The sequence below is a fragment of the Bos indicus x Bos taurus genome, chromosome 16 (genome assembly GCF_003369695.1).
Source record: "Bos indicus x Bos taurus breed Angus x Brahman F1 hybrid chromosome 16, Bos_hybrid_MaternalHap_v2.0, whole genome shotgun sequence".
In the NCBI taxonomy this organism is placed as follows: Eukaryota; Metazoa; Chordata; class Mammalia; order Artiodactyla; family Bovidae; genus Bos; species Bos indicus x Bos taurus.
The window spans coordinates 30,357,343-30,380,689 of NC_040091.1; the positions used below are offsets into that span (position 1 = coordinate 30,357,343).

Below are 23,347 nucleotides of genomic sequence, written 5' to 3' on the forward strand. Positions count from 1 at the left end.
ATGGAACCTGGACTGGCGATTCATTTCACATATGATATTATACATGTTTCAATACCATTCTCCCAAATCATCCCACCTTCACCCTCTCCCACAGAGTCCAAAAGACTGTTCTATACATCTGTGTCTCTTTTGCTGTCTCGCATACAGGATTATCATTACCATCTTTCTAAATTCCATATATATGCATTAGTATATTGTATTGGTGTTTTTCTTTCTGGCTTACTTCACTCTATATAATAGGCTCCAGTTTCATCCACCTCATTAGAACTGATTCAAATGCATTCTTTTTAATGGCTGAGTAATACTCCATTGTGTATATGTACCACAGCTTTCTTATCCATTCGTGTTCTGATGGACATCTAGGTTGCTTCCATGTCCTGGCTATTGTAAACAGTGCTGCGATGAACATTGGGGTACACGTGTCTCTTTCAATTGTGGTTTTGCCTTTGTTTCTTAATTCAGTATTTTAATTTCCTTTGTCTTTCATGTTAATTTGTGCTTATTATACTTTATTGTTGATTTTCAACTATGAGAACAGAAAGCATTACAGTTAGTGTTGTGAATAAAATCTTAGTTGTACCCTGTATTTGTAGTAATAGAAGAAAATAGAAAAAAGTAGATCGAGGGTTTATCTTTGAGAAGGGGTAGGTATGTAATGCGGAGAAGGCAATGGCACCCCACTCCAGTACTCTTGCCTGGAAAATCCCATGGACGGAGGAGCCTGGTCGGCTGCAGTCCATGGGATCTCTAGGAGTCGGACACAACTGAGCGACTTCACTTTCACTTTTCACTTTCATGCATTGGAGAAGGAAATGGTAACCCACTCCAGTGTTCTTGCCTGGAGAATCCCAGGGATGGGGGAGCCTGGTGGGCTGCCGTCTCTGGGGTCGCACAGAGTCGGACACGACTGAAGCGACTTAGCAGCAGCAGCAGCAGCAGGTATGTAATGTTTATGTGTCCTTATGCAACATGTCCTTGAGGTCTCCATCTGATGACTCAGATGGTAAAAAATCTGCCTGCAATGTGGGAGTCCCGGGTTCAGTCCCTGGGTTGGGAAGATCTCCTGGAGAAGGAAATGGCTACCCACTCTAGTATTCTTGCCTGGAGAATTCCATGGATAGAGGAACCTGGCGAGCTGCACTCCATGGTTAAAGTTTGTAAAGTGAAGATAATGCCTAATGTTTTTGTATGATTGTGAGATTTTCTTCAAAGTCAAATGCAGTTGCTTAGAAGATTTCGTTTTAAACCTTTTCTTGTGGTTTTTTCTATTAGTAAGCCTATGGTAAGCCTATAATTAACGTTTTAAAAACATGGTTTTTGTATCATGGTTTCTAGTGGTATGATTACCTTCCATATTTATATAGATCTGGTTTAAGATGAAAATAATGAACTTCTTTTTTTTTGCTGAAGCAAGTGGGAAAATAAGTACGTGTCCAGCGTTTTTGTGCAATGATCTAGGAATAGCCTGAAGAGATATACTGTCTACTTTCTAATTATTGCTGAGAATAAAAACTAACTTTAATTATGTTAAAGAAATAAAGTCATTTTTGACAAGAGCTTTCTACAATTTAGAAGCTTCCTTCTAATTAATGTCGTCTAACAGATCTGTTGGTTTGTTACCTGGGGTACCGTTGTAGTTACCTTTCCCTGGTAAGCTTCCAGAAGGCTGAGCTGCTCAAAACTGGAGGTTTTAACATAAAAGTGATCTCTAATAGTTTTAAAGTGTCAATTAAAATCTGCTCTTAAGATCATTTAATCAGTTATCTCAGCCTTATTTTACTAATTGCAGTTCTTTTCCAGCCAGACACTTTCAATATCAAATGTAGACTCTTGCACCAAAGTTATGGTTCTCTCCTCAATCAATAATCAAAAATATCCATGCTCTAGTTTCCTGTCAGTGAGAATGACTGTGAATTTGTTTGCTTACCCACCCTCATTCATAGACCAGCTGAAGGAAAGAAAGTGTATAGGTATCTCTGAGTCCATATACTCCAACCTGGCTTCCCAAAGGATGGCAATAACAGTAACAGGAAACTCTGTATTAACTTATTTATTTCTTAAATACAGGACATTTTAGAACTTTTAGTAGGCTAAAAATATTTTGAATCTCTAAGCAGGTTCTACAGTATGAAATGTTTTTCAAACTTATTTGACAGTGTAGCCATATTAATTTTAGGGATCTTACAGCACATTGATACTTGTTAATTGTAGTCCACGATTAGCCCCCTGAGCAATAGAAATCTTTTCTTTCACTGAGTTATATTCTGTTGACATTAGAAGCAGGTCTATGAAAGGCCATTGTGTTGTGAGCTATTGTCAATGACATTGTCCAGTATACTGATTAGCATTCTTGGAATAAATCCCTCCTGTGATTTAGTACTTGGTAAATCTATGTGTTTTTCTCTTCTGTCAGATGAGAATTATGATTTCTTTTGCTTTGCCCGTAAGGCAGCTCATATAAATGGAGTGCACAAGCATGATCGTTACTTCTCTCTCCTGTTTAGCTTACTAAGAATTTATACTCTCTCTCTGTATATTTATGTAGCTTGGTAGTTAGATTCCAGCTCTTGAGCCTTACTTTCATCATCTTTAATATAAGAATAATATCTACCATTTGGATTATTGTGAAAATCAAGTGAAATATTTTTTAATGGCTCAGCCATATATCTAACACACTGTAGAATGCTAAGTAATGCTAGAATACTTTTTTCCCCATAATCTTAACATTACATTTTGTTTCTAATTTTACAATCTTATCTCATATGCACCTCTCTTTGAAATACTCATTTTTATTTGGAAATGAGGCAAGTATAAATGGGGCTTCCTTGGTTCCACAGTGGTAAAGAATGTACCAGCCAATGGAGGAGATGCAAGAGATGCAGTTTCCATCCCTGGGAAGATCCCCTGGAGTAGGAAATGGCAACCCACTCCAGTTTTCTTGCCTGGAGAATCCCATGGACAGAGGAGCCTGGCTGGCTATAGTCCATGGGGTCGCAAAGGGTTGAACACGAATGAGCGACTGAGCACACACAGACAAAGTATAAATACTTATAAAAAAAAATCACATTAAGAGCATTGCCATAGTGAATAAGAAGGAATGAAATGAGGCAATTGTGAGTAGAGTTGATAAAAGAAATGATGTACCCCTTGTAAACAATGTCTCCAAGGTTTGGTTTACTACGAGTTAGTGGTAGACAAACCGTGCCTTCACCCAGCAACCTGGCACAGGCAGTCTTTCTGAGCAAAATGCTGGCTTGAACTTGAATCTGAGTCACAGCTTCAGAGTAGCTGCAGCTACTGTTTTGGTTATGCTGCATGTTGTGCTATTAAGTGGAAAAGAGAGACCTCATATAGGGGGATTTCATAGGCCCAGCATCTGGGAAGCAGATTTATAATCTCTGAAAGAAGACAATGTGAGCATGAAGCATGTCAGAGGTAGAACTTACAGCTCTCATTTGGAAAAGAAATATTAGATATTTGGTCTAGTGGTCTCCCTCTCACCAGGGTTAAATATTAGACACTCTGGATTATATTTCCATATAGAAGCAATCCCCTATAAAGGGAGTCATGGCATTTCAGACTCGAGGACAATGTCTGTCCATCTAGTCCTCTCCCTCCTCGTGTTTCGATATTGGTAACTAGCTCTGTGGTCTCTTCACCCCACCAGCCATGGCTAGGACTCTGGGCTAAGTGACTGTGCAATCCCAACCATTAACATTTCAGAATGTTAATAATTAGGCCAGGACAACATAAATAAACCAAGACTGTTCTGAGTAAAAATAGCCTTCGGTCATTTCAGCTAATAACTCCTTTCTATGTTATCTTAAAAAACAAAAGGATTTTTCTATTTTTTAAAATGTTGTTAGCCCTGCTGATATTTCTGTACTTACGATAGCAGCACAGAAATTCAGATAGCTGTCTGTCCTGTTTTGATTTTTCTGAACCATGTGTTTTATTTTCTAATTTGGAGTGATGTTTTCTTTTTGTATTCAAAATCACTGTCTATTAAGGAATCCTATTTAATCACCTAAGAGACTATCTTATGAATTATTAAGAAAGACATAATCATTCTTTCTTTGGATGCTACCAGCCAGGTAATAACCACGGGGCAAATAAAGGATAAAGGTGAAATGGAAGCCTTTGATGTCCATGCTTGGTAATTGCATACTAAATCCTGGATCAGTAATAGTATTAGAATATTGCTTTCCTTTTCTATTTGCACTTATATTTAGGCTATTAAAATTAAGTTAATGTTGATGACTCTCAACATTCAAAACCCATATAAACGAAAGTTAAATTTTTATGTCTTGTATGCCCTCCTCACTCTTGTCTTAACAGAAAAAAGCTTGGCAGGACCACAAGCGAGAATGCAAATGCCTTAAAAGCTGCAAACCCAGATATCCTCCTGACTCTGTCCGACTACTTGGCAGAGTTGTTTTCAAACTTGTGAGTATAAAACTTGCGAAATATGCTTGGGTTTTAACTTAACATAAGCGCTTGCAATTGCATGTAGTATTCATATTTAAGGCTAAATTTAAATCTTTATTAAAGTACAAGGTGGATTATTCCAGGGAGTACCTTAAGACAAAACTTGCTATTTTCTATTAATCACAACATTGGTGGCAGCGATGAAGTGCATGGCCCCCTTTTTGAAGGCCCTGTATGTGTTCTGTTAGGAGTGGAGACATAAGGTCCTGTGTTTGGGGCATGAGATGTTAGTGATTCCTGTTACATTGCCTTTATTGTTGTTCTACTGAGAACTAATGCACAGGGCAAGTATATCATTTTTGGGGTTGCTTCTTTAAGTGAGATTTTAATTAGATGATTCAAGGAACAGCGTTTTGTTTTTTTTTTTTAAAGCTAACATCCGTTGAAATTGTTTCTCCCATGCCTTTTCCTACCTTGCCAAAGTGACTAGTGGATTCTATGAAATCACTCTTTGGGAATAGCTTCCAGCTTTTGTTTTTCCCAGGCTTTAGCATGTACCTCTTTATTGCAAGCTTCAGCTCTATTCTGTCCTGTTGTTTATTAACTTTTTTGGCAATAAAATTTTATAGGGATTTTTAAAAATGTAAAAGTATATACCTAAAACCGGTGCAGTGTTTATATCAGCTACATCAGTACTAAAAGATGAATTTAGAATACCAAATGGGTATTGTCTTTGGACTGATTATACAACATCTGTTACATATACTTACTGCTATTTTCAAATGTATATATTGTATTGAACTAACTCAATAATACACACATTAATTTCAAAGCTTTAGTAAATTGAAAGCAACTTTGTTATTATGCATTCCTTTAATTACTTGATATTAAAAGTATAATAATATGATATTTGAGTCTGAACTTTGTCAACTTTATTAATATTGAAAAGATAGAGAACCACTGTTAGAGCAGGAATAAGTTACTTCAGAATCACCCAAGGTTCTAGTTCTCAATCTCCACCCCCAAACTACAGAGTCAGAATGTAATAAAGAGTAGTTATAATGATTACTCCCTTCTATTGAGCCCTTATTTCCAGACCATGTGCTCATTGCTTTATATGTTAAACATATCACAACAACTCAGTGATATACATTACTTCTTATGTGTGTTTCACATAAGGAAATTGACTCCTCTTGCGTCAAGGTTAAGTAACATGCCCAAGGTTGCACATTCTGTAATAAACTCATTTTTATTCATCTATCTTTGCTTTTCTGTAATAATTAATAATAAAATCCTTGCAATGACACAAGTCAGTGGTAGAACTGGGGAAAAAAAAGTATGGAAACTTTTTGTAAAAGAATTTTGTGTTTAGAAATTAAACTGGTGGGTCAAGTTGCAACACATTTTAACATGATGAAGAGAAGGAATACATAGAAAATTGTCTTTTTGACATACTTGCATTTAAATATCTAAAGATACCTAAACGTATTCATGTATATATTGGAACACTTTAAATTGTTTTTGATGTTTTCCTTCTTTCTTCACAGATGCAAGAAACACCCTCTGAATCAGAAAAACTGTACTCGTTTTATGATCTGGAGTCAAGTAAGTGATTGTCAGCATTTTAAAAGTTCTGTAATTTATTTGCTGAGCTGATGAGCTGCTTTATTTTTGCCTTTGTTTTTCTGTCTCTGTTTGTGAGGCAACAGACCTTTTCAAGTTTTTATGTAGACTGACACATTAGTTTATTTAATTTATTCCAGGATAGCTTTGGCCATAGAGGGGTTTGTGAAGTGCCATAGAGGAGTCTTAAGTTAGGCAGTGAGGAGAGTGTAACCCTTAGTCAAGCTGACAAAATAATTTCACTTCTATTTTCCCCTCTGTTGTTCTCTTCTTCCACACTTGGCTTCTTTTTGATGTCAGGGAACAGTAATATGAATGGGGGAGCTCCAAGAAACATTTAGGTTCACTGGTCCTTTAGATAATATGGAAAATGGAAGGTACCGATGACTGAGCCTCTCTGACAGCAATGAGTGTTGTTCAACTCCTGAACTACCATGGCAGTGGCCAACCTCCCTGAGAACACTGAGAGGCTTTGCATCCGAGTGTTTAGTGAATGTAAGATTTATTTTTCTTTCATATTGGCACAGATCCTCTTCATTGAAGTTGCAAATGACTTCAGCTCAAAAATAGCAAGAGCTTGTGGAGTAAATGTGCTATACAGTTTAATATTTCTGGATGGAGACAAATAAGATGACCTAGTACAGATTTATGGTTATGGAATCCTAAGTGCCAATGATAATAAATTATTATTTAAGAAATCATTGGCTTAATTGTTCTGTTGCACAAGTAATTTAAAGAAAATATGTAGACCTGACATGAGCAACAGAGTAATGCTGTAGTTCATCTTGATCTATGTTTTCAAGTTTTAATAGAGAACTAATTAGTCATTTTTTCTTGTTATATTACTGAAGATAATTAACATCTCTTAAAGTGAGTTTTGCTATGAACAGTAGCCCTGCTCACTAGCAGTGTCATCAGTGCTGCCGTAAGTGAAGTGCTCTCAAATGTTATTAATTGAATTGTGCACTCTTAGCCTTCACAACCCTTTGTGGTATAAATGAAACCGAGTTTTTCAAGGAGTGATACTGGCTTTGGAACTTTCTCCTTCTGTTTGAATGGAAACCTTATATATCTTGTTTATTCATTCTTTAAAGAACTTGAAGATGCGATTTCTTTGGTTGATCATGTTTTCTTCTTGATATACTTTCTCCTTGACACATATCATCAATTTGAGCTTATTTAACCAAACTTGTCAATTTTTGCTTTCTGGGGTTTTTTGTTTTTTGCCTTTAAAATGATAACGGTAATCAGTCATGTCCTGATTGTAAATTGTTTCATGAAAAAGTCTGCTTAAATTCATTGACGAAATAAGCATTTATGGTGGTTTGAGCATGTGTGCAGGAGGATGTTAACAGACATCTGCTAACAGACATCATTACTGATTTGGGTTTTACTGTTTTTTTCATGTGGGTGTCTGTATTTTGTTTTGCTAGGTGTTTGATCTTATTTTGTAGATGACATTTGGCAGAATTTAACTGGTAACATGTATATAATGATTTGTAGCTGTCAAAAAATTAAAAGATAGGCATTTAAAAAAATTTATTTTTTAATTAATTTTGTTGTTTTCTGTCAAATATCTGATCTCTGTTAGAGTGAAATTTAGGGCAGGAAATATCTGGCTTAATAGCTACCACTGAATACCTGAAAATTATCCACTGAAAGTTCACTGTATGATAGTACTATTTATTTTCTGTTTAAAAAAGATATTAACAAACTGACTGAAGATAAGAAAGAGGGCCTCAGGCAACTTGCATTGACATTTCAACATTTCATGAGAGAAGAAATACAGGATGCTTCTCAGCTGCCACCTTCCTTTGACATTTTTGAAGCCTTTGCAAAAGTAAGTGTTGACTTTGGTATCTTTGCTAATGCCAGAAATCAACCCTTTACTCCTTATTTTGTTGTTGATCCATGAAAATCCTGGACTCTTCATGTCTTTATCACTTCCCTGCCTTTATGAGTAGAAAATGGGAGAAAGTATTGCTAATAATGAAGAGTATTACTTTTTCTGCTTTATCACTATGCTAATTAACAGCCAAGAGTGTTCACTGTTAGCTGTGAAAGCTCACCCTCAAAAGAGTGTGCTTTCTTTCCTCAAGAGAGAGTAACATGTTCTATTATTTCTTACTAATGGATTTAAGTTTGCCATTGAGTTCATTTAGTTTAGTGGTGGTGGTTTCAGCAATGGAAACTCTTTTGAAGCGGAAAAATTATTGGAATCCATTTCTTGATTTAGTGAATTCTAAATAGAATGAAGATATAATCGTTTCTGATTTAAAAAGGATTTCCTAAATTGCCTAAAAATTTGTTTTAATGTTTCAAGTCACTCAAATCTTAGGTTAGGAATATAAAATAGGTGTAAGTTAATATTTCATTATGGTCTCTTGGCAGTGGTTATTCTGAGTGCTCTTTTTGTAAGTGATTCTGGGCTTTGTTTAGGCTCAGAGAGACAGAATGCACTGGTTGATTCTTGATGTCTACCCTGGGACAGGGATAAAGGGATCAATATGTCCTGCACTATTATCATATGTTTGCTTTCCTTACTTGGCCATACTGTGTGTTTTGATCTGTTTAAATATTTTATCAATATTTTAAAATATTGATATATTTTAATAATAAGCAAAATTTTACATTTGAGGGTGATTTTTGTTAATTTTACAATTTATAACACACCTCCAGTGACATATTTATCCTGTGAATATATTTAAAATATGTTTTATATTATAATCTGCTTATTTTCTAAGTATTTCAATGTAGTTAGTATGATGGCTATAGATTTATTTTTGTATTTCCCAAGTGTATTTTTATTCTTTAGAGTATGTTCTTATGATTTTCTGGTACTATCTATCTTAGCATTACATTCTGGTTTGTCTGTAATTTTAAATTGATTTCAAAATATAAGGATTGCTTATGATACATCTGAGAGGTTTCATATATATGTATTTCATATGCTTCTGAAAATTACAACCTATAGTAGTGCTCTGTATACAGCACACACAAGCTCTTTTGCGCTTTTACCTCCTATACAAAGTATAGTAGCTTTTACCTACTATACAAAGTAACACCTACTGAAAGATAAAAATATACCTATGATGACTATAACTTCATTCCTAGTGTCCCCTATTGTTGGGAAATGTTCAAGGGCTAATTGCTGGAGTTATTAGTGTTCATAATACCTATTTAAAAATGGTTTGCATTGTTCCATGTAAAATGTGAATTACTATCTTATTTCTCTGCTTTCTTTTAAAATAGTTTTAATCTTATGAATCTTACAATGAACTTTTCTCCGTATTGTTTGGAGAGGGGGAAATTCTGTCATTACAATTAACCAAGAAAACTTTTAATAATATGCTTTCCTTCTCCCCACAAAATTATATTTGTTATTGCTGCAAAAGTAAAACATTTCATCTTTGTAATTTATGAGGGAATTGAACTCAATCTGTGATTTCTGTCTTAAAGTTTAGGTTAATATATATAAACCTATACTTTAACCTATATACTAACCTATATATATGTATGTGTGTGTGTGTGTGTATATATATATATATATATATATATATATATATACACCTGTGTATATATAGGTTAATAATCAGAGGAAAGCAGCATTGACTTATGGCTCCTGAACTTCCTTGTAAAAGTTTTGTTTATATTTTATAGATTGTAGTTATTTTTCTGCTTATAAATTTGTCCTTAAAAGAGAAAACTCTTCTCCCTCTCCCCTCCTCCTCTCCATCCCTCCTGCCTGTCCTTCACTTTTTTTTAAAGAGTAGATTAGTATTAAGCTCATCAGTGTCCTGCAAAGCTTAGGGATGACCCACTAAGTTTATAACTTTGCAAGTGTGTGATGATGTAGATCATGACAAATGCATTGCAAGTGGGTGGAGAATGCTGGTCAGGAAATTTTATCCCCAGCTACTGCCCTCTCCCTGTCTTGCTGGGAAAAAGAATTAATGAAAGAGAAGAAATGGGCAGTACAGGGAGGTTTGCAACCGGTTGCTGCTTCTCTATGTGCAGTCTGGCAGCAGTGGTTCCATGCTGACCTGCATTTCTCAACCTAAGGAACTAGTTTTTGAATTTATGCTTTAAAGAAAGCTGACTTTACCTGGCCTCAATAAAGAAAAGCCTGCTTTATGTTTTGCTTTTCCTCCCACTCATTTATATTTGTTTAGGTTCTCTGAACGTATTAGACATGCTAAGCTTATGTTTCAGTTCATCTGATTGTCATTTAAGAAGGAGGAATTCTGAGAGCTTTTTCAAATTGGTTTCTATCTTAATTTTTTATGAGGTTTTGATTATGGACTTTTCCAAACACACACATAAGTAGAGAGACAATTCTGATGAACCCTCATGTTTTCATCACTTGGCGTCAGTAGTTTTCAGACTTGTTTTATTAATGTATCTGATAGATTTCACACAGGTGTTCGTCGCCTTGGATTTCCAAACATTCCTTACAATTACTCTTTTGTTATCAGGCCTCTTGGCTTCCTGAGAGAGGTGTTTGTTAGTGAATTCATTGATCAAATTATGCAAGTTTTATTTTGTTTTTGTTTGGTGGTGAACTGTGTACAAAGCACTCTTGGGCCAAGGTTATAGAAATATGTGGCTAATCTAACTCTGAAAATTACGTTCCAAGGCAAAGAACCTCAGCAAGTCAAAAGTCTTTCTTGGGGATATGCACATATTTATCAAACTTGCACTACCTGGAAATGAAAGGGGTTGGTGGAGGATGAGAAGGTTCTTAATCCTAGGAACAAGTTTCTTCTCTGCTGAGCAGATAGCTTTTTCTAGTAGCAGCCCATGATTAATTCCTCAAAAGTTGGCAGTTTATATTTTGAACACTCTGGGGTTTTCTGTTGAAAAATAGTGTATATTTGTTTTGGGGCTATATTCTTGGTGCCTCTTGTGCTTCTGCTGCTCAAGACTTGGTTTTACTTAGAAAATTTATCCACCCCCACTCCCTCCCCTCACCCCCTTGCTCCACTTCATTACTCTGAAGACATTATAGTGTAGTCTTTTTCCAGTTATGTTTCCAAGTATCCCTGGTTTTCACCACTTCCTTATTAGCTGTACCAGCCCCCCATTCCCCCCACCCCCACACAGAGCAACTGACAAATTGGGATTCAGAGGCTAGGAGTTTGCTGTATAAAATATCCTGTCCACTTAGGAATTTGTTGCCTGGTTGTAAAAATTAAGTGGGGAGGAGAAATTTTTCTAGGGTAAGAAATCAAGGAGAACTTCACATAGGAAGCAGAAATTAATGGCATGCATTTCAGAAGAGAAGATGGTGTTTGGAATCAATTAGAATGGTCTAGAAATACCTGTGGGGAGCAAGGGGGTACAGCTCCTCTAACCCCATGTGCTAAGAAAAATTCATTGGCTTCCTATAAAGGAGATTTGAAAAGGCAGTTGTTACCAGTGGAATAATGTTACAGTTATACACATTTTCAGTTAGTGATTACAATCAGAGTTGAATGAAAGCTTTGATGCTTAAAATGCGGTTTATTTTCAGTAGTAATAGAAATTAGAGAGGGTGGTAGTGCCTCCAGAATTTCTAAATAGGGTGGCTACAGAGTGATAATCTGGTTGGATGGAAAGGTGGGAGTGGTTTGCCTGTAGCTTTATTTGCTTCAGTTCAGTTCAGTTCAGTCACTCAGTCATGCCCGACTCTTTGCAACCCCATGAATCGCAGCACACCAGGCCTCCCTGTCCATCACCAACTCCTGGAGTTCACTCAGACTCACGTCCATCGAGTCAGTGTTGCCATCCAGCTATCTCATCCTCTGTCGTCCCCTTCTCCTCCTGCCCCCAATCCCTCCCAGCATCAGAGTCTTTTCCAATGAGTCAACTCTTCGCATGAGGTGGCCAAAGTAGTTAACGGTTTTTAAAAAAATTTTAGGTTGTATGTTACTTGAGGGTGGGGCTGAATGGAAATTAAAGCATCAGGTATGAGGAAAGTGGTGGTTTACCACTGATGGTATTGAAGGTGGCCAAAGGATAGGAGATGGACTGCAGATATTTGTGAGAATAGTGATGGCATGTGATTATCTGTATCTTCATCAAAAATAGAGACCAGACTCATCTCTACTTGCTCTTTTTCAGATTGTTTGGAGAAGGGAAAATGTATGTTTTCATCTCTACATGCCCTTCCTCCTTCCCACTCCCCAGCTTTTTATTTTTTCCCACTTCTATTTTGAAGCAGAACTTCTGGTTAAATTTCAAAATGGATTTATATTGGCAAGACAACTCCTATGGTTCAATCTATTGATTGAGCTCTAAACATTTGCTACAAATATGCAGATAGTATGTACTCATAGTCATGAATATAAGCTTTTAGAAGGGAGAAAAGTACAATTAGAGGACAAATTTAAATGGGAGGCTGAGTAGTCGTGTTATGGTTAAGGCATTTTTTCAGACAAGTAAGTGAAATTCTGTCAACCTCAATTTCCTTATCTGTAAATGGGAATGATGATCATAATACTGGTGACTTAGTGGTTAAGAATCTCTCTGCCTATGCAGGAGACACAAGAGATACAAGTTCAGTCCCTGGGTTGGCAAGATCCTCTGGAGGAGGAAATGGCAACCCACTCCAGTATTCTTGCCTGGAAAATCCCATGGACAGAGGAGCCTGGCGGGCTACAGCCCATGGGGTCACAAAGAGTCAGACACAGCTGAGTGACTGAGCGCACAAACAGAAAACACAAAAAATAATAATAAATACAGATTAAAGTGAGGATTAACCATAAAGTACTTAGAGTGTCTGATGCATGTTATTAATTTCTGCTAATACTGCCCCATTTTCCACCTTTATTTGTGTTCCAGTATGAAACAGGAGTGTAATCTGCAGCTGACTGTAAATCAGAGTCACAGATACTTGCATACAGATGTGTCCGGTGCTGGTATCCCACACTCAGCATTACCTCTGTTGTTGAGAAGAAAATTTTGCAAACAGAGAGTAGTACCTTTCCCCTGGTAACTGGCTTCGTTTCAGCCCGTAGCTTTCATGGTCAAAAATCATTTACTGTGTCCTACGTTCATCACAACGTCATGATTTCAGAGTAGTTCTTGGGATTTCATGGAGGAAATATAAAAGCAGGCTTTCTATGATGAATGAAATGTTTCTTATACATGAATCTTAAAAGGCTGAAATGAAATTATGAGAGTTTTGTTAGTTGCCATGGCATAGTTTACTGAAATGACATGTATACTATTTCCTCTATTCTATCCCCTCAAACGTACACTGGTAATTATTGGTAATGGTCTTTCTAAATTTAGTGTCAGTAGACTTAGTTTTAAGCTTATTTCCAATGCATAGAGTATATTTTTTAGAAATTATTGTACAGAGTTTTAAAAATATATACTTATTTTTTCCTGGACTTAGAACTTCCTTTTCTAAAAATGCCTTTGGTAGACTGATGAGAATGTGATAAGCTCTGAACAATAAAATAGAAAATGGACTAGTTGCGTAAAATGTTTCAAAGCCAGATATTAAATTGGAAGCAACAAGAATAAAAGTGACCTTTCTGACCACAAAACATGTCATTGTTATTGCTGCCAGAGCTCTACAAAGTACTTTTTAACTCGATAATATACAACTGCAACAGAATTTTTTGATTAGCAATTCCACATCTGTTTGAGAAGATGGTTTTTTTTTTTCTTTTAAACAAAATAGTAGTTTTCCTGGTAGAACGTTCTTTTTATTCTTAAGGGTACATCTATGACCTCCTGATCTTGCCTTCCAGACTCATGCTATTAGTGGCCACTGGTTTTGCAATATATACTGTGATTGCATAGATCTGAAAGTGAGAATTTTAGAAGGTTTTTTTTTGTATTATGATACTTAAAGTTTACATTCAGTTTCATTCTGAGTAAATTCTTTTTACAGGGAGAGATTTACTTTTTATTGGAAATGCAGTGAAGAATGGGTTAGGACAAGAATCTTGCTAATTCAGAGGATGAAAATATGTAGTGATTTAATATTTTTAATCAAGATGTGTTAGAAATAAGACACAAACGGTAATATATTAAAGATCATATAGTTGCATTTGGTATATGCCATTTGAGTGTTAATAAATAGTCCCTGGTATTCTGCCATAACCTCATACTTTTAGCAAAGTATATAAGTCAGCATGGTGGAAAAAATTACTAAATAATCCCTTTTTGGATCTTTCTATTTGCTGAAGAATGGTGTACCTCAATAAAAAGGAAGAACAAATTTGTTTCTGATATATTCAGTTTTTAATCTTAAATTTTTCATCTAGTTAGCCCTCTCATTCTGGATGTAGGGTGCCTTAGTACTTCAGTGTTGCTGTTAGGTTAATTTGTGGGACAAATATGGCCTCTGTTGTTTGAAAGGTCAGGAGTGTGTGTGCATTTGCCACTTGAGGGTTTCGAGTTCATGCAGGACCCGATTTTAGAACCTTTTTGTTGATCAACTCAGTTGGATTTCACTACTGTAGCATGCTTTAAAGTAGTAAAGAAAGCAATCTTTTGAATTAGTAACGTGATGGATTATCTAATTACAAAGTTTATATGAAATGGCAGTATGATAACTTTGACTGCATTACTAAATGATTCCAGTGACTGATCAGATGTGCCTGGATTCCATTAAGGAAAAATATGCCATTAAATATTTAATACTAAAAGCGAGCAGACACACCAGGATTGCTAACCTCTAATCACCAGGGTGCGTGTATCTCAACATTTGGAGGTAGCTGCTAGATAATACAGCTCTCTTGTCTTGCTCAGAACAGCTGTTAGAAGACTTAGTTTTGGGGATTATACTTTTCTTCAGGTTTTAAGTAAAATGGGCAAACAGCCAACACACTTAACTGCATGTAGATCTTGGCATTCTAATTATGAGAAGCTGATGCATTTATGATTTATGTTGTTTTATACAATAGATTGACTCTCTGAGTAGATTCAAGAGACGATTACTCTCAAAAATGTTCTTCCAAGTAAAGTGACATTTGTAGGACACTTGGGATTTCAAAACAAAACAAGTCATGTATTTTTAGTGATATTTATCTATTATATTCATTATTAACCATTCAGTTACTATTTCTCTTCATTTATGTATAAATAGCCTGTGATAAATGGATGTCTGTTTATCATAGTTAAGGACCAGATGCCAGCTAACTTCTGAAGTTCAGAAGGATAATTATTAAATTCTTAATCAACATTTTTATGTATACCTGCATTGCTCAAGGTTAATTATGAATATAAGGCCAATACTTTGATTAAAACTACTGATGGATGACAGTGTTTGCCAAGCCTTGTTGCCTTATCTATTTGAGTGTATAACTTGCCAATAATTCAGATAGAGGTAATATTTTTAAAATGATAATATGTCATTACGGAATGGCAGACTTTACTTTCATTGCTTTGCCTTTCCCTCTAGTGACAAAAACTCCTAGTAGAGTACTGTGTCTCCCTACTAGAGTGTGACTTCTTAGAGCTAGCAATTACCAGGGAATTTTCATGGTACAAAAAATCTCTGGGAATCTTCATGGTACACAGTAGGCATTTAATTATTGACTGGGTCAAAGAATATATGAAAACTGTATGTTTTCTGTTTTATGGAGAATCCTTAGTTAAATATATTTAAAAATTATTACTGTAAATATATAAGACTAGATAAAAAAAGAACCTATATTATGGTAAAATTCAAGAAGTTCAGTTGATAGCTCAGAATCACAGAAGCTGCCATATTCATAAATTCTTCAGGAAATTATGAATCATTACATTAATTATTCTAGAATTCATCAAATTTTTTCTGCAAAAGTCCACATAGTAAATATTTTAGACTTTGTAGGCCAAGAGGCAAAAGTGAATTATTACTGGCAATTTGTAATGCACGGTGAGAGGGCTACTCATGGTCTCCATGGCAACCCCTTAACGCTTCCATTATAGTTGAAACCATCCATGGATAAAATATAAGTGAATTGGCATGGATGTCTTCCAATAAAACTTTGTTTACATACATAGAACATTGATTTTCATATAACTTTACTTGTACTCAAATATTCTTCTTTTTATTTTTTCCCAACCTTTTACAAATGAAAGAAAACATTCTGGGCTTGCAGTCTATGCAGAAACAGGTGGTGGATCAGATTTGGTCCATGGGCCTTTGCTTGCCAATCTTTAAATTATTTTTTGTAAGCCAAAAGATTTGTGTGTGTGTGTGTGTGTGTGCACAATAGGAGATAGCACATGCTATCAAAACTTCTCTAATTAAAAAAAAGATAGGAAATATTTTATTTAAATTACTTTTAACAGTTACTTTTTAACATGCCATTGGTTCTACAGTTTTACATTCCCAGTGACATTTGTAAGCACAATGTGTATACAGTAATTATCTCTTGGATTTATTATTTTTTATCCCCAAAATATTTGATTGAATAAATTTAAGATGTTTTAATTAAATAATATAGTAGAAATGATGTAGTATATCACTAAGGATTAGGAAGAAAAAACTCTTAAATAGAAAAAAATTTATACTTTATTAACATCTTATTTATCATAAACTATCATTATTAGTTTTTTGTTTTTTTTTTAACTGCAGATGTTATAGTTTTATTATATTGCCTTGAAAAGAAATGTAACAACACAGTTTTCTAGTAGAATTATTTTGGATGTATAACTCAGGTTTAGAAAATTTTTGTTTGAGTCTTCAGATCTTTTTCTTAGATTGTGGATATTACCTTCAGATTTTACTGTGCTTTGACTATTTGTGTTATGAATGAGATGGACCTCTTATGGGAGGAAAAAAAGCTTTAGGGGTATAACACTAATAGTAATGAAAAATTATGATATGATAAACTTCCGTTAAATTTTATAGCAGGGAGAAACAGAGTGGTAGTTCTGAAGGCAGAAACTAGACATTGCTACATGATGTAGAAAATAAGGTGTTATGTTATAAAGGTAAGCAGGTAAGTGTGGGGATGGCTTCTGTAAGTCAGATGAAAAAATGTGGCCTGATCAGGAGAGAAAATAGCCCAATTGCTATCCGAAAGGATCAATTTTCATTAAATTTTTCTTCAGTACCTAGTGTTACATGTTAAAGATACATATTTAGATAGCTGTTCTTTGTACAGTATGACAAAGGAAGAACAGAAAGCCCTGTCATATTGGGCAGGCTGCCTATGACTCAGGACCTAGAAGAGCTTTGTCATTAGAGTGGTCCCAGCATGCATCAGGCTGCCTTGGCATGGCTTTGAGCTTCCTGTCCCTGCAAGTGTGTCGTTCCAGGTTAGAAGCACATGTCAGGATGAGTTATCTCCATGAATAAGGTAAAGTGAAAGTGTTAGTCACTCAGTTGTGTCCAACTCTTTGCGACCCCATGGACTGTAGCCTGCCAGACTTCTCTGTCCCTGGAATTCTCCAGGCAAGAATACTGGAGTGGGTTGCCATTTCCTTCGCCAGGGCTCTTCCCAACCTAGTGATTAAACTCGGGTCTCCCACACTGCAGGCAGATGCTTTACCAACTGAGCCGCCAGGGAAGCCCCACGAATAAGGTAAAGCTTGATGATTTGTAAGATACTCTGTGTTTGTCCTCTTCATGGTGCATCATGGAAGAATGCAGTATACCTTCCCCATCCTCTCTACCCAAGTCCTGCTTATTCTTAAACATTTCAGCTCAAATCATTGATGAAATCCACATGACTAGGATCGATCCTTCCATGCTGTAAAATCAGTAGCCACTGGTATTTTCTATACCGATCATTTGACAACTGTGAATTTTCTCTCTCTTTATTAGCTGTATGTCTTCATTTCCTAAATTCCCAGCTAGATTGTAAACTTTGTGAGAATAGGGGTCATGTTACCCAGTTCCTTCCTTAAGCATCAGAGAACCATACAATTTTAGGCCTGAAAAGAAACTAGCCAGTTCCCTAGCCTCCCTGCTTCCTCTCCTCTACCTCTTTCCATGTTGCGGTTAAGAGAAGGTTGATAAAATAATCACCCTCTGCCAGGATGGATGCTAAAATTTAAGTCTTTGGAGCTCAGTCAAATGCTCCTTCTCCTATCTGATGCCTGAGTGTTCAAGAATTAGTTTCTAAGTTGAAGTAAAACTGTGATGGAGCAAACAATGTCACAAACAACTCTTCATCAGTATCTATTCCTTATATATTTTTTCTACCTTTATTGAGATGTAATTGACATATAGCATTGTATATGTTTAATATGTAGTGTGTTGCTTTGATATGCTTACATATTGCAGAATGATTCTTGACTGTAGGGTTAGCTAACACCTTCATCATGTCACATAATTATCTTTGTGTGTGTGTGGTGAGAACAGTTAAGATCTACTCATGTAGCAATTTTTAAATATAAAACAGTATTATCAGCTATAATCACCATGCTGTCCAATAGATTCTCAGAATTTGTTCATCTTATAGCTGGATATGTACCCTTTCACTGACATCTTCCCATTTCCCTGGGTCCACACTTCTCTATTCCTTATATTGAAAGTTATCAGTGTAAAGCCAGGAAATTAAGAATAAGTTACACTGTAGGATTACTCTTATCAGCATTAGAAACTAGACTAGATTGTTTCTATAAGGATGAGTTTCAGTATCAGAGACTCTATCTGGCTATGTTTAAATGACAGTGACTTTCCAAACCATCTGGATGTATTCTGTCCAGATAACTGTTATGAACAGAACTGCTGTATTAGATACCTGACAGTTTGTGGATTTGTCTTGTATTGCTCTTTTTTTTTTTTTTATCCCATACTTACTGAGAAGCCAGAGCGTATTAGGCAGAGGTTTTTGTCTTACATTAGTAGATCACAACGTACCCCAGTGTTCTTGCCTGGAGAATCCCAGGGACGGGGGAGCGTGGTGGGTTGCCGTCTATGGGGTTGCACAGAGTCAGACATGACTGAAGTGACTTAGCAGCAGCAGCAGCAGTAGATCACAGGACAATTGAAAGATTTATCACAAGTGGCCTAGTGCTCTAGTCACCCAATTTTATTTTTTATTTTAGTTTTTAACTCCTCAAAGTACTTTAACAAATATAATCACATTCATTGCTTATAACAACCTTCTGAGTTGCTATTATTCCTTTTGCAGATGACGGAATGCTTAAGGTCACATTGTTTTTAAATAAAGGTGCCAGAGATTTAACTTGAGTATCATGATTTTAGATTTTCCTCATCCCACCATACTGCATTCTGTGTTATGTTCTATATTAAAGGTCTAATTATGAACTACTCTAAGCCTTAGGAGCAAAACCAGAGTGGAAGAAATGGGAGTATGTATCTGATAAGATGTCTGTCACTAATACCAAAGCACTGCTATAGTATTATTTAAATTAAATGTTTAAATTATTTAATTGGGATTCCTTCTGTTTCCATAGAGGTGGTGCCTCATGTCTTACACCTCTCTCCTTCATGTATTCAAATCTAGGTAAGTGATAGCGCGAGGGGTCAGGGGAGGGGAGGTTTTTCCTATCAAATATTTCTGAGCTGATGCTGCCACAACTGTAGGTGAAAATAAAGATAACTGAAATGAAATTTGCACAAAGTTAAGATACTTTTTGAAATCTAGATTCCACAACCTTCGAGTACTGAATATTAAAACAGTAATCATTCAAGAGCCTTCAACTTGGTCTGTCTTGTTTTCAAGCCATTATTGGATGTGTTTTTTCTTGTAATTCTGTAAGTACTTACATGTATGGATTAAAATATTTTATAATACAATAGAATATATACAGTAAAGGATAAAATCATCTTTGGCTTCTTTGACAACTATTTTTCTGTTATGCCTTTAAAATTTATGACGTGAGTGACATAGGCAAATAATGTAGAAATACTATGTTTTGAACAAATACTTGTCAGTAAAAGCATTGGAACTACATATGACCAGATTTGACAATTGTGGGTGCTGTTTTAAGTTTTAATTAACATTTGGTTTTAGTTTTGATGCTATAGGAAAAGATTACCAAGGCCTCTGTTTATGCAGAGCTCTTTCATTAGGATCTGCTGAAATACAAACAGGATTAAAAATGCCCTTTACAGCATTTTCTTTCTTCCCCTCCTGCTCCTCATGGCTGGCGGTATTTTATTGAATTAACGGGACCAACCCAGCGTCTGAAGAGGCCCGTGTGACTTGCTGGGTGATGTCCTGGGGCCTGTTTCATCCTTCACAGCCTTTCCTGGGCTCCTGGTGTTTCAGGTTTAGAGCGAAATTCGTAGCTATGTTGTTTTGGTGCCTCGGGAGTCTTTTGTAATAATAGGTGATTGTGGGTTTTCTTGTTTTGTTTGTCCAAGAGTCCATAAAACAGTACCCACTTAAACCTCAAGAATGCAGATATTATGGTGTGATATTGTCCAAATTTTAGAAATCTTTGAATTGCCTTTTGTGGCGTGACCTGCCCCTGTTTTTCCTTCTATACCTCTTACCATTTTGTTTTAAAAAAATCATAATTTGTTAATCTTCTTTTTACCTGTTGAATGACAAACATTCTGCTGTCATGGCCTAACTTGCTGAGCCTTACTACTTCCTCTGATCTTCAATCTCATATTTTCTACTTAATAAAAACCTTTATTTGCATAATCTGTTTGAAGTTCAGATTCATCATGAACAGTACTTCAAAGTGTTGTCTTCTCCTTCTCCTCAATAGGATGGGCTTCTTCCCCACCTTTTCTGTCTTTCCTCTCGGCATGGCAGTCTCCTGAGTCAGCCACATCAGGAATATCAGAGATGTCTCTGAATGAATATTCCCTCTGTCTTGTCTTCTATATGCCCTGCTGATGCTGCTTTTGAAATATCTCTTAATTCTGTTTTTTTTTTTTCCTTTTCTCTCTTTATCTATTTTTTGCCTCTGGCCTAGTTAAGGTTCTTTTTATCCTGCCTACATGGCCTATCTAATCTTTTTTGCTTCTCCTTTCCTGGATCTCAACTCATTTTTTATATTGCCTTTAGAGATATATGGGCTTTCCTTTAGAGATATATGGGCTTTTCCTCAGCTGGTAAAGAATCTGTCTGCAATGCAGGAGACCTGGGTTCAATCCCTGGGTTGGGGGTTGGTAAGATCCCCTGGAGAAGGGAAAGGCTACCCACTCCAGTATTCTGGCCTGGAGAATTCCATGGACTGTATATCCATGCGGTCGCAAAGAGTCAGACACAACTGAGCAACTTTCAGTTCATTTCACTTCACTTATATATATATATATATATATATATATATATATATATAAAACTAATCTGATCATTTGTATTCTCCTGCTTTAAAATGTTGATTTCCTACTGCCTATTATATAAAATCAAGGTTTTACAATATGGCACTTGAAGGCTTTGCAGGCCTCATTCCTTGCTCCTTTCCTGGAACTGGGTGACTGCTCGAACAGGCTGTAACTAGAGGGGTATAACCATTTCTTAGCACCTTGCATAGTAACTAGTAAGTTGCAAGGATTTAATCAACATGCTTTCTCTTTTACGTTGTTGCATTGTCACTGGCATCTTGCTTTTCCTTTTTCACATTATTGCATCGTCAATGTGTTTCTTCACACTTCCAAAGCCTGGTGATATCGGAAGCATTGCTGCTATGACAGTAGCAAATGAATGTAGGCAGGGCAGGTATGTCCTCTGGATGGGGAATTATTTTTGACAGGCTAAGCTATTTTGAGCCTGTTTGTAAAGCTGCCAGTAAATATGAGAACACACAAGGAGAGGTTATCAAAGTCAGTGTGACTAATCAGCAAAGCCTGGTTATGGCTGCAGGTGTGTGTGTGTGTGTGTGTGCGTGCGTCCACACATGTGTGTGTAGATGTGTAAACAAGGAGGTAGAAATCATTGTGTTCCTTTGGATCCTGAGGTAATGTGCTTCTACCTGTAAGTCATTCTGATTTGACAGAGGAAATTTAGCTTTGAATGCTAATAATCATCAGCAGTAGTTGAGTGGGCTTCTGCTTTGGAGAAGGAAATGGCAACCCACTCCAGTGTTCTTGCCTGAAGAATCCCAGGGATGGAGGAGCCTGGTGGGCTCCTTCTATGGGGTCTATCCCTTCTACGGGGTCGCACAGAGTCGGACACGACTGAAGCGACTTGGCAGCAGCAGCAGTAGCAGCAAGTTGGTTAATTAGAGAATTATAAGGATGTAATCAGATTTTGGAATTCCATTCCTAGAAGATATCTATGTGTGTTTGCTAATGGTTGTCAGGCAGGCTTCTAGCTTTTCTTTAGATACTTGCTAAACATAATTTTTCTATGCTGAAAATATTTTCCTCATATCCCAGTGATCTTTAGATATTCTTCGTCACTTCTTACCTCCTCAAAGTCACTTAAGAGAAGCTTGCAAAGTCCTTTGAATTTTGTAGAAGCAAGGTGTTATGCTGTATAGTTAGAGTTATATCTCTTTCAGTTTACTGGGAGGGTATTTTCTACATGGCAAGCAATGTTTAGACTTAGATGATCTTGTTAATTGAAAGTTTCTTTTGAAAACAACTTCATGTTTTCAATTACAAAATAATATAGTGTCTTAGTGAGTGTGATAATTCACGTATATACTAATAGTTATCAGCATTAGTTGAATAGGATTCAAAGTACTTTAAACTCTTGCCATTTGTCATTTCCCTAACAGTAAAGATTCCTTTCCTAATTCCAACCTTTGTATGTACAGCTCTTTCCATTCTTCCTGGCAAATTCCTTTTCATTCTTCAAGGTTCACTTCAAATGCTCCCTTTTCTAGGAAGTCTTTTTCAACTTCCTTGGACATGTTCCATTATGACAGGAATGAGAAAGTAGAAGTACAAAAAAAGCAGATTAAAAAAATCTAAGAGCAGTAACGTTTATCCTTTCATCCCCACAGCCAGGAGCTGTTGTCAGGAGTTGGCCAGTTTATCACAAAAGGGCATAGTCAGAGGTTCCAGTCCATCAGGGTTGAACGGCTGCCCAAGATGACTGCGGTATCTCACATCCAGACACTTGGAAGTCTTTCCTCCCATTCTAATCATGTCATTTTCTCCTTTTTGATAGTTTTTATCTCTTATCATTCTGGTCCTCTGTGAAGAATCAAAGGATTCATGATTTTTTAAAAAGCAGATCTTAAAAAATTACCAATTTACTAGGGGCTTCCTTGGTGGCACAGACAGTGAAGAATCTGTGGGGAATGCAGGAGACCAGGGTTTGAACCCTGGATCGGGAAGATCACCTGGAGAATGGAATGGCAATCCACTCGTGTATTCTTGCCTGAAGAATTCAATGGACAGAGGGGCCTTGCAGGCTACAGTCCATGGGGTCGCGAAGAATCGGACATGACTGAGTGACTAACACTGTCATTGTTGTATTTATAA

The 23,347-nt window shown here is 36.4% G+C and overlaps 1 protein-coding gene across 2 annotated transcripts in view; it reads left to right on the forward strand.

Annotated features, from left to right (window-relative positions):
- Positions 1–23,347, forward strand: part of SMYD3 (SET and MYND domain containing 3) — a 739,173-nt gene that overhangs the window by 185,222 nt on the left and 530,604 nt on the right. For both annotated transcript variants that reach the window (XM_027564668.1, XM_027564670.1), the window contains exons 3-5: positions 4,339–4,446; positions 5,976–6,033; positions 7,755–7,891. In XM_027564668.1, the coding sequence (XP_027420469.1) occupies positions 4,339–4,446; positions 5,976–6,033; positions 7,755–7,891 (303 nt within the window). The remainder of the gene's footprint in view (positions 1–4,338; positions 4,447–5,975; positions 6,034–7,754; positions 7,892–23,347) is intronic.